General features: G+C 60.7%; 1 protein-coding gene across 1 annotated transcript in view; it reads right to left on the bottom strand.

Annotated features, from left to right (window-relative positions):
- Positions 1 to 9,619, bottom strand: part of FSIP2 (fibrous sheath interacting protein 2) — a 35,674-nt gene extending 26,055 nt beyond the window's left edge. The window contains exons 1-11 of the mRNA XM_044456088.1: positions 9,512 to 9,619; positions 7,896 to 8,021; positions 7,160 to 7,321; positions 6,401 to 6,490; positions 5,999 to 6,138; positions 5,396 to 5,540; positions 3,356 to 3,466; positions 2,481 to 2,619; positions 1,520 to 1,624; positions 414 to 449; positions 35 to 228 (exon numbers count right to left, since the gene is read on the bottom strand). Coding sequence (XP_044312023.1) covers positions 35 to 228; positions 414 to 449; positions 1,520 to 1,624; positions 2,481 to 2,619; positions 3,356 to 3,466; positions 5,396 to 5,540; positions 5,999 to 6,138; positions 6,401 to 6,490; positions 7,160 to 7,321; positions 7,896 to 8,021; positions 9,512 to 9,619 — 1,356 coding nt within the window. The remainder of the gene's footprint in view (positions 1 to 34; positions 229 to 413; positions 450 to 1,519; positions 1,625 to 2,480; positions 2,620 to 3,355; positions 3,467 to 5,395; positions 5,541 to 5,998; positions 6,139 to 6,400; positions 6,491 to 7,159; positions 7,322 to 7,895; positions 8,022 to 9,511) is intronic.
- Between the last annotated feature and the right edge of the window lie 1,243 nt (positions 9,620 to 10,862).

Genomic DNA, 10,862 nt, shown 5'->3' with positions numbered 1-10,862 from the left:
GGCGGATCCACAGCAGCTCGTCTTGCTCCCGCACCCAGCAGATCCGCAGCAGCTCGTCTTGCTCCCACACCCAGCAGATCCGCAGCAGCTCGTCTTGCTCCCACACCCGGCGGGTCCGGAGCAGCTCGTCTTGCTCCCGCACCCGGCGGGTCCAGAGCAGCTCGTCTTGCTCCCATACCCGGCGGGTCCGGAGCAGCTCGTCCTGCTCCCGCAGCCTGCTGGAGCAGCCTCATGATTCGCGCTCCCTCCTGACACAGAGGCCGTGACTCCGCCATCGGCGCTTCCTGTTCCGCCGGAGGTGGGCTCCGCTGCAGGGCCGTGGCTGCCTGCAGCGGTGCTGGCCGTGGAGGCTGTCTCTTTGGCTGAGGGGCAGGAAGCTTTGCTGCCGCTCCCTCGCGGAGGAAGCGACTCACTTGCTGCAGGAGCGAAGAGGTCTGAGGCAGGAGGACCTGAGGAAAGAGGAAAGGGAAAGCAGCTTGCTCTGCGGCTGTTTCCGTGGCTCTCCTGGGGCTGCAAGGGGACCGAGCACTGAGGGAGTGTCAAGGTATCTGGGCTTGTTCACTGACCCCTGCAAGTCTGGGAAGCTCCCATCCTGGCCCTGGGCACGAGGGGTGCCCCGTCCTGCGCAGGCCCACGGCAGCAGCAGCGGGGAAGCGAGGGGCCAGAGCCCTCCAGCACTGCCTCTGCGTGCAAAAGAAGTCTTGGGCTGATGGGCAGAGCACGAGAGCGGGGCTCCTCCTCCATGCCTTCAAAAGCCACAGACCGCTTTCCTTGCAAAATGTTCTTTGTTGACCCAAAAGCACCAAGCACCCAGAGTGCATCTCTGACCATGCGCAGAACAAGTGGTTGAACCCAGTGTAGTAATCGGCTCCGTGGTGATTGGGCAGGGGAGGTAAAAAGGCAGGTGGGGATCCCGCGGGTGGGTCCCCAGTCCGGGCGAGCTCTCCAACACAGCTGTGGCGGAATCCCACCCCCCGCGGGATGTCCTGCAGCCCTGCTTTCAGCCAAGAGCCCCCGGCTTCTGTCCCAGCCCACCAACCCCACCCACTCACAGCCACCAGAGCCCCTCATGAAGAGCTCTGCTCCTCCTGGCCCGACCCAGGTGCCGAGAGGGTGTGGGGCTGATCCTGCTGCACCCACCACCGGCACAGCCCCCAAAATATTGCTCCCCAGGGGAACGCAGCCTGCAGTGGGAAACGCATTCCCCTCCTCTTGAGCTGAGCTCTAAAACAGGAACAGGGGCTCTCCTTTGGTCCTTGGCCCTACAGCAGCGCAATCCCGCTGCCCGGCCAGCCGGCTGAAGGCCCTTTTCAGACCAGTCGGCAGCTCTCCCGCCCCTCTCCCGGGAACACCCTCGTGGCACAACATCTGCTTAGTCTGTGGACAGTCTGGGCAAGGGACGCCTTCTTCAGCCCCCCGATTCACACCCCCAGATTGCTCTGGCGGTGCTGGAAAGTGACCTCGTCTCCGCACACAGATCCCGCAGACCCCTGGGCCTACCCCGCAAGTCCGCCTCTACCTTTTTGGGGCCCTTCTCCTTTGTTGTTGAAGAGGCCCGTGGACTTCTTGCCCGCCAGCTCTGTGGACTCCCTTGGGGTTTCCGCACTTCCCTTTCCCGTGGCTCCTTTAAGAAGACAAGATGCAAACCATTTCCCAGGCACAGTCTAGCCACGTGAAGGCAGAAAGCGGTCCTACTTCTCCTTGTCTAAACATGCCTGGGATCGCTCCCTAAAACAGTCGCACGCGATACATTCTTCAACTCTGTGGTGTGCCCCAGTTCAAATCGGGGTCCATAGTTCAACTGTGCACTGTGGGAAGAGACCCCTTCTTTTTTCCGTCTTGAACCTCCCACTCACTTTCTTCATGGGGTTCTAGCGACCTTGCAGTTCTAGCATTACGGGAGAAGGAGAAAAGGGCCCTTCTCTCCACCGCCTCGCACCTGCCTCATTACACACCTCTCTCACGCCTCCTTTCACTGACCTTTCCCCGCTTTTTGAAATCATTCTGTGTAAGGGGTTGCTCTACCCCCTTCCCCTGATCTACCCATCCTTTGAGTTGCCTCCCTCGGCACGTCTGTGCAGAGCTTGCAGCCAAAGGAGGAGAAAGCGGGGCCAGGGGAGGGGGCCAAGGCCAGGGAACGGGAGGCGTTTCTCTCCATCCCGAGGCCACCCAGGGCCTGCCTGCTCGGACGCAAGTCCCATTCAGAGGCAAGTGGATGTTTGGACGCAGCCCTCTGCCAGGGAGGGACAGAAGGGGGTCGCTGAGAGGGGGAGTGAAGGGAGCGGAGTGCACCAGGCGCAGGAGGGGGCGTCTGCCGGGACGGGGCAGGCAGCTGCCGAGGCCCGCAATTTGTTGAGGTTGCTGAGGGGGGTCCCCTCAGCCAGAACCGGCACAAGCCCCCCACGCTGAGGAGGGAGGCTGCTGCTGTCCAGTGGGGCAGGAGGAAGGGCGAATGGCTGCAGCCTCTGCAGCTCACGCACCTGGCTTCTCGGCCGGCGGCCCCTGGTCAGGGACCGTTGTGGGAAAGAGCTTGTCAGTGGCTGGGAGGCCTTCCCTGCAGAACTTCTCCTCCAGCTTCTTCAGGTGGTACGCCATCTTCCTTTCCAGTACGGCTTGTTTCTGGAGGAGGCCAGAGGTGGGACCTCAGCGCTTGCTTGCAGCCACGGCCATGCGGAGGAGCCTTTCCTCCAACCCACTCCAGGGAAAGGGGCCCTGCACTAACAAGAGCCTGGGAGTTCTTCTAATTAATCCACCCAGGAACAGGCACTCTCTGTTACTGTATTATTTATTTTATTTATTAAAACATTTCTATGCCGCCCCTTGCCAAATTCTTTCTGGCACAGTTTCGTTCTGGTGCAACTCAAAATGTATGAAACTCCGGTGAACGTGATCAGCCCTATAAAATTAATAAATAGGCCAAGACAACTGAAGGGACTCATCCGATAGGAAAGTGAAGCCCACGTTGCCAGGGCTGAAAAACAAAATGGAACCAGTAACATCCCTGAAAGGTGCTTTGAAATCCCGGAGATGATGAGGCAAACCTAAAAGGTTCCAAAGGAGGGCCATGAATGTTGCCCGGCGCTGGCCCCAGAGAGCTTGGAGAGGAGCTACCTGGGATCGCCTGTGGGGAGGCGGGTCCGGTCGGCCAGTGGCTCGGGACTAAATGAACCGCCTTGGCCTGGCCCAGGGAAGTGGACGGGTGCCTTGCTCAGCCCGGGCGCTGCAGGGGGTCTGAGTGGCCCTCGGTGGCGCCAAGTGCCGCTGCGCGAAAGGCGCAAGGGGGCCATGGGCGAGCTGCGGTCGCCGTGCCGGCCAAATGCTCTGGGCAGCTGCCCTGCCCTGCCGAGCTACTCACCCTCCTCAGCTTCTCCTCCTCGCTCTTCTGCCGCTGTTCTTCAATTCTGCCTTCCCGTTTCACCTCATTCCCAATCTTCACCAGGAGCATCATTTCCTTTTTCCTCCATTCCTGGAACAAGTGGCTCGTCGGATTCCTATGCCCTAAGGCCTTGCACTTGGGGCACAGGAATGGGTGTCACAAGTGCAGGTTAGGGGACAAGCGGCTGGAGAGCAGCACTTGCGAAAGGGACCTCGGGGTGCTGGTTGGCTGCAGGCTGAACATGAGCCAGCAGTGCGATGCGGTGGTCAAGAGGGCGAGCGCCATCCTTGGCTGCATAGCCAGAAGTGTGGCTTCTAGATCGAGGGAGGTATTACCACCACTCCATACGACTCTGGTGCGCCCACAACTGGAGTCTTGTGCTCAGTTTTGGGCCCCTCATTACAGGAAGGATATAGCCAGGTTGAAGCCAGTGCAGCAAAGGGCCACAAGGTTGGTGGCCGGTTTGCAGGGGACGCCGTATGGGGCGAGACTGAGGGAGCTGGGTCTCTTCAGCCTGGAGAAGAGGAGACTCAGAGGGGATCTGTTGGCGGCATACAGGTATGTGAGGGGGTGTCACATGAAGGTGGGCAGAGACCTGTTCTCCCCTGTGGAGGAGGGCAGGATACATTCCAATGCAGCGAAGCTCAGGGAACCAAGGTTCAATTTGGATGCCAGGAAATACTGGCAGTCGGGACCCCGAGGGTGTGGAATGGGCTTCCTTGGGAGGTGGTTGAGGCCCCATCAGTGAGGGTGTTCAAAGATAAGCTAAACATGCACATGGCGGGCATCTCATGAGTGGAGCCAGCTGGAGCCGGGGGTCAGACTAGATGGCCCAGGAGGCCCCTTCTGACTCGCTCTGATCCTGTTTCTATGTCAGCAGAGTGACTGGGCTTCGCTCTGGCATGAGCAGAGTGCAGGCAGTGGGCCAGCTCTGTTCTCCCAGGAAGCCCAGCAGCACAGCGATCCAAGCGGCAGCGGGAACCTCTCAGGCCTCTCGGGCTCTCGGTGCAACCTCAACCAGCCAACGCTGCCTCCAGCAGTGAGCAGCGGCTCCAGCCTGAGACAGGTGCTGTCCCCACCCTGGGTGGCAGCCTGCCCGCGCAACCCTCTGGAGGCGCTCCGGGGCGGGAGGATAGTCTGCGCAGACGGGTGGCTGAACTGGGAGGCCTGCACTCGGCGGGGGCTGGGCCCTTCCAGCTGCACGATTCTGAAGGGACGCGGCCTGCTGGTTACAGGCACTATCCGTGGTGCTGAACCAGGGCAGAGGCTCACCTGGTTCAGCACCCAGAAAGCTCCTAAAATGTTCACCCTGAATCCCCAGGTGGAGACACCGCCCCGCTGGCAGTTCATCACAGAAGCTCTGGAAGACCCTGCCAGCATCCGAAGGCAGGGATGCCAAGCGCAGGCCGCATCCCCAGCCCTCTGGGCGGGGGGTCCCCGGCCTTCGTCTGCTCCTGCGTTCTCAAAAGCCGCAGGACGGAGTTGCCGGCAGTGGGAGTTTGCGCTGCGATAGGCTGGTCTTCTGACCTTGCCCCCATTTCTATTTGCCCCACCCCGTTTGTCTCTGGCTCCGCCCCCCCGGGAATAGGCCTTCTCGGGGCTTCTCCGAAGAGGCCCTGTGCCTTAGGCTGGAAGGTGCTTGGCGCCCCTGGGCTGAGGCCCCTGGAGCCCCCAGGATGTGCAACAGTGGGAGGCCCCCAGGAAGAGAAGGTCGGCATGCTGGGCCACCCACCGGGGCCACCCCCGTGGCTCTCCAGGAACCCTTTCCGCAGGCAAGAACGGGTGGCCGTGGGACGCACCCACACCACTGTCCCCACAAGCCCTCCCCACGGCCCCATGTGAAAATGGGGGCAGGACAGGGCCGGGCCGGGGCTCCTGCATGCCGCTCGGGGGAGGCACGGAGAGGGCACGCCTTGCAAGGCCCGCTCCCTGCAGCCCCGGTGCAGGGCTCCCGCAGCCAGAAGGGCAGCCCGCTGCAGAAGCGGGGCGCCGAGTGCCCAGGCCCATTGCCAGCTGTACCTCCTCCATTTTCCTCCGCAGGAGCAGCTGCTTCTTCTTCTCCACGCCCTGCTGCTTCTTGTCGTCCTGAGCCAGAGCGAGGCGCCGGTTCTCTTCGGCGAGCTGTTCCAGCTTGGCCAGTTCCTGGTTGATCAGCTCTAAATACCTGTGGAGTCGATGTCGTTGGGCAGGGGGGCGGGGGGGGGACAGACCATGAAGAGAACGGCTTGGAATGGCTTGGCTGGTCTCAGCAGGATGGCTCTGCTCTTCCTTGGGGCTCCGGGGGCTGCCCCATGGTGGGGGGCTGCCCTCCATGAGCGTTGCCAGGGCAAGCGTGGCAAGGCAGGCTGCAGACTGGCCCCTCCTGTGCCGCTCGGGCTGGCCTTGGGCTGGCGCAGGCCCAGCTTCGCCACCCGCAACGGGCACCCGCTGTTGCGACACAGCACAGGAGGTTTGGGGCAGCATGAAGGAACATTCCTTAGCTTGCTTCCTCCCTTCGCACAGAAGGAGCAGGAGGGCACCCGGCAGGGAAGGCAGGGACAGCTCTGCTCGCAGGCTGAAGCCAGCGCCCCCTTGAGGCCGCGTGCGCAGCAGGCGCCTGTGCCAGCCGCCCCAGCCCAGTACCTGCTCCTCATCACATGCTCCTGCTCCTGCTTTGTCGGCCTCTCCTCCTTCAGGAGCCACTCCCGATATCTGGAAGTGTCGGCACCCTCTGGAATGTGTGCCGTGTCTTGGAGCTTGGTGACTTGCTTTTCCAACATTTTCTGGAACGATCCGAGGGGAAGCAGCCATGAGGACTTTGCTCCGGAGGCTGCTGTCCCCGGGGACTGTCTTGCGGGCTGCGGGCTGCGGCTGGTGAGCCCAGTGCTGCGGTGCGCTTTGGGACCTGCTGGGGCTAACAGCCCCTTCCCACTGTGCCGTCCGACTGGTGGTCCAGGGCACCCAGGAGGCACCAGCTGGAGGGATTCAGCCTCAGGCCAATGCACAAGGTTAGCGGGGGGAAATGCTGCCGGTTCTCACACGTACTTGCTCTCGGATGTAGTGTTTTTCAAAGTCCAGCTTGAGTGAAGTCAGGTAGTGCCTATATTCATTGAACTCCTTCAGCGTGCACACAACCTAGGTGGAAAAAACGAGGGCTGCGGTGTGGTCGGGCTGAGAGGCTTCGTGCCGTGCTGGCAGCCGGGAAGCGCCCGGCTCGGATCAAGGCGTCCCTGGTGGACGAAGGGAAGCGAGCGTGAGAGTGCCTGTGCATGGGTGGGAGGTTGCAGTGGCCACAAAGTGCCTGCAGAAGGAGGGGGGTGCTGGGCTTCAGCATTTCTCTGCAAATGCTGGAAACCTCCAGGCAAAATGAGAGAGCTGGAGGGCACGGCGACAGGAGAGAAGCTGGATGCAGTGGGCGCTATGGATGCCTCCTTCCGTGCTTCTGTCTGGAAAGTGTCCAAAGCGGTGTGCAGGTTCTCTCCACGGCCTTTGGTCTGCATTGGCCCTTGGACACGAGCTAGTGGTCCCCAGGCACTGCAGTGCTGGGACTCATGTGAAGGGGCCAGATTGGGTACTGAATTATCCCAGAAAGGCCAACCCTCTTGCCTATGAAGCATCTTTGGATTTGTGGTAGAGTCAGAGCAGAGCAGAGCAGAGCAGAGCAGAGCAGAGCTGGAGGCGGCCACTTTGCAGCTTCCCCCTGACGTGCTTTTCCTCCTCTTTCTTACCAGCTGCTGCTCTGATTGTTTTGGGCAGCTGGGGTGGAAAGAGAGAAATGCCTGGGAAGAACCCACCCCGACCTACCTTGTTTCTGTCTGTGATGTGGCCGGCCCGTTTCAGCCTCCGCAGGTTGTCTTTGCGCTTGTGGTAGGCACGCAGGTGAGGGTCGTGGAGGCTGTTGTACCTGGGGGCCATGACTTTGCAGTAAGGGTCATTCAGGTCAAAAGTGGCCGTCGGCTGGTACAGCTGAAAAACACAAACCGCCACATAGCTCTTGGGAGCACGTCTGCATCCCTTTGGCCAGCCTGCGTCCTCTTTCGGAGGCCTGCAGCTCCTGGTCCACAGGTGATCGCAGAGGATTTATCCTAGTGCCTCTTTGCGGGAGTGTACTGGCTGGGAAATATCTTCTCATAGCACACTTTTCACCTTGAAAGGTGGCCTAGATCGACCGAGAGGCACACAGAGGTGGGCAGCCGTGCTGATTTTTAGTAAAAGAAATTTCCCCAGGAAGAGGGAATTGAGAGCAAGACACGCCAAATGTTCAGCTCAGGGTCTAGCAAGCCTCTCCATTTCTACTTTTCAATGGCTTTGTTCAAAAACTATTGAACATGTCGCTAGTTCAGTACAACACTGTCATGCTGTATTCTCCATCAGCCTCAGCCAATGTGCACAATAGTCAAAGAAGATGGGACCTGTAGTCAAACCACATCCTGAAGGCCCTGTGTTTCCCACCATGCTTTGTTCTAACGTGTTGGTTGAACACCAGAATGGTGTCACAGGAAAGACACATTTGGGGGGAGTTGACTCTCTCCATGTTCACCTTTTCGCCCAAATTTGTTGTGTAGAACATTGTGTTGGAGCCGGGTAGGAAAGGGAGCTTGGCAAAGAGTGGCATCTCCAGCAGCTGGTTAGGTCCCACGGTCGGCATCTGTTTCCTGGGGCCCATCTAGAAGACAGAAACCCCCCATGAATGGGGAAGTAAACTTGGAGGTGTCATGTTTTAATTAATAAATAAATAAATAAATAAATAAATAAATAAATGGGAAGGCCTGTATTTTCCAGTTCTGTGCCCCGCAAATGCACCCTCCTGGGTGGAGCTATCTTGGGAAGTGGTGCAGAAGCTGCTGCTTGCACTGAATGGAGCTGGCAGAAGTTGAACAGGCAAGACCGATCTTGCACCAGTTTGGAAAAGACACCCCCACCCCGGCAATGGACTGTGCACTTGCGGGCCCAACTCCAAATGCTGGTTCTGAGAGCCCCACCTCGCCCCACCCACCTCTACCTGCTGACATCCTCTTCCAAGGGCAGATGTCCATTGGGGGGGAGCGGTCCTGGCAGGAGGCCCCCATCTAAGAATTCTCATTCCCGTGCCTGGAGTCAAAGCCCTGAACCGCTGAGGCCAAGGGAAGGTGGGCGGGAGACCTCTGGGTGTTCTGTATGCCAGCTCCCAGCATTTCTGATCCCTGGCCGTGCTGGCTGTGACTTCCAGGAAGGGAAGCCTAAAGTGCCCAGAGAGCGCCCTCCGATCGTGCTCACCCGGAGGATTCCTCAGAGGAAAAGGCAAGCGCCAGCCCCAGCAGAGGCTGCGGCCAGCAGTAAGGAGCACCCTGGGCTGTTCTTGGATGTCCCCACATGCGGGAGACAGAGCCAAATTCATCTCTGGCGGATAACCGAGGGCAGGGGACCTAGTGCAGGCAGCAGAAAGCCAGGTGGGCTGCAGTGCGGGCCCCCCTCCAAAGGAGCACGCTGACTGCAGCAGTCCAGCGGGACAATCCCCAGACCTGTACGTGGTGAGAGCCCCTTCTGCATCCTCGCCGTGGCATTCCTATCAGGACAGATCTCTTGCCTTTGGCTGCCCCAGGCCCCACTCCTGGCCCTGGACTCCTGCAGCCATGAGCTCCGTGGCCTGCACCCTTCTCCCGCCGACCTCGTTACCACCGACCCCAGCACCAAAGAGAGCCCTCCTGCATGCTCTTGGTCTACACTGGGCATGCTAGACACTGCCGGGAAACCTGCCGGGCTTGCCCGCTGCCTTCCGCCTGCCATTCCAGCCCAGTCCCCAAAAGGCCTCCTTTGCTGCCTTGGCTCGCATGTTGGGGCAAGCTGCCCCACAATCCATGCTGTTGACAGCCTCCTGTACGCTGCAGGGGACTGTCGTGTGTTTAGGAGTGACTATCTGCCTGCAGACAACACAAATCCATGTGCCTGGCAGGATGATGGCACAAGGAGTACCAGCTCCCATCCATCTGTTGGCAGGCATCTGTGGCGGGCTGGCGCTGAACGGAGGTGAACGGGAGCCCTGGAAATGAACCCTCAGGGGAGGGACTGGGCAAACCCATCGTGGACAACATCTGAGCATCGAGTGCTCCCAAGGGGCCAAAAAACAGGCGTGCCGGCCATGCCTGGAGCCCCCACTCTGCTGCCCCCCCGGCTCACTTCGATCACGTCCTCGTCTGGCTCCAAAGCCTCCAGCGCGGTGCGGGCACTCTCCGTCAAGTAGTGCCCCATGGCTGCCTTCAGCAGCCCTCGGTTGGGGTACGCCATCCTGGGGACTCTGCGTGAGCCGCTGCCCCAGAGGACTTGTCCTCCAACTGCCGCCCGCACGCCGCCTTCTAGAACCTCTGAGGCGCTCGGGGCAACAATGGCCATTCCCTGCGCTGGGCAGTGTTCTGCGCTCCCGCCCTCCGCTCGCCATCGGTGCCTCTCCCTGGCCCTGCGTCCCAGGAGGCGGCGACTACCGCGCGGGTCGTGCCGTTCCTGGTTTGCCTGGGAGCTCGTTGTGTCCTCTGAGCCGGCCGAGGTGGGTGCTTCGCCTGTGCTGTTTAAACGCACTCGTGGGAGTCTCCAAGCATCCCCAGTGCGTCTTCTGGGAAATGGGGGTTCGTGGTGCTTTGGGAAGACAGATGTGTGAGTCGTCATTTTGTACAATGTGGGGGTGGGGGGAGGAACGTCTGCGGCGGACTCCGCACAGTGGCCAGGTCACATGCCCATGAGCCTCGCTGGCCTGCCATGCTGTGAAATGGGTGCTGCAGCGGAAAAGTGTGCATTGCAAGTGTTTGTGTTCTGGAGTTCACGTCACACAGTTGCTTCACACTTTGGTTCCTGGACAAGTTGACCTTCCCTTCCCTTCCCTGCTGCTTTGCCACTGCACCTTGTGGGGGCTCATGTGCCGCCACAGCGCACCTTCTGTGAGAGCACAGCTTCTCCAGAGTGGGGAGCTGTCAGGCTGCAAGAGGGCAGCCGCTCTCAGGAAGGGGAGCTGCCCCTTTTCAAGGATGCCCCCCACTTGTGTCATGGGGGACAGGGTGGGGGGCAGCACTGGGGCCCAGTTCGCCCTGCTGGAGCTGGCACTAAGCGGACACGCCGCCAGTGCTGGCTGTGCGTTCCGGGGGCCCTGGGAAAAGGCCAGCCTGGGCTCCTTCCACAAGGAAGCTGGCCACCCTGCCCCGTGGCCACCAGCCACCCTGCAGAGGATCCTTCGCAAGGCTGAGGCTGATTATGAGCTGAGACTCGCAAAGAATATCAGGAGCAACAAGAGAGTCTTTCATCAACATGGCAGCAGCAAGAGGAAGGGGAGACAGGCGGTGGGACCGCTGAGGAGGAGGACGGGCGTTCGGGGCGGACGCGCGGGGACAGTCACGGGTGCTGCGCGCCTCTTCGCCTCAGGCCTGCGGCGGACCCTCGTCGGCCCTTTCACCGACGGCCTGGAGGAGGCGGCCGCTGCGCAGCGACGCCACGCAGCGGGGCGAGGTCCCGCGCCCGGCGGCGGCGGCGGCGAGGGCAGCAC

This window comes from Varanus komodoensis, unplaced genomic scaffold, assembly GCF_004798865.1.
Source record: "Varanus komodoensis strain SLA01 unplaced genomic scaffold, ASM479886v1 scaffold81, whole genome shotgun sequence".
Lineage (NCBI taxonomy): Eukaryota > Metazoa > Chordata > Lepidosauria > Squamata > Varanidae > Varanus > Varanus komodoensis.
Note: the sequence above shows the minus strand (reverse complement) of the source record. Positions and strands in the feature narration are given on the sequence as shown.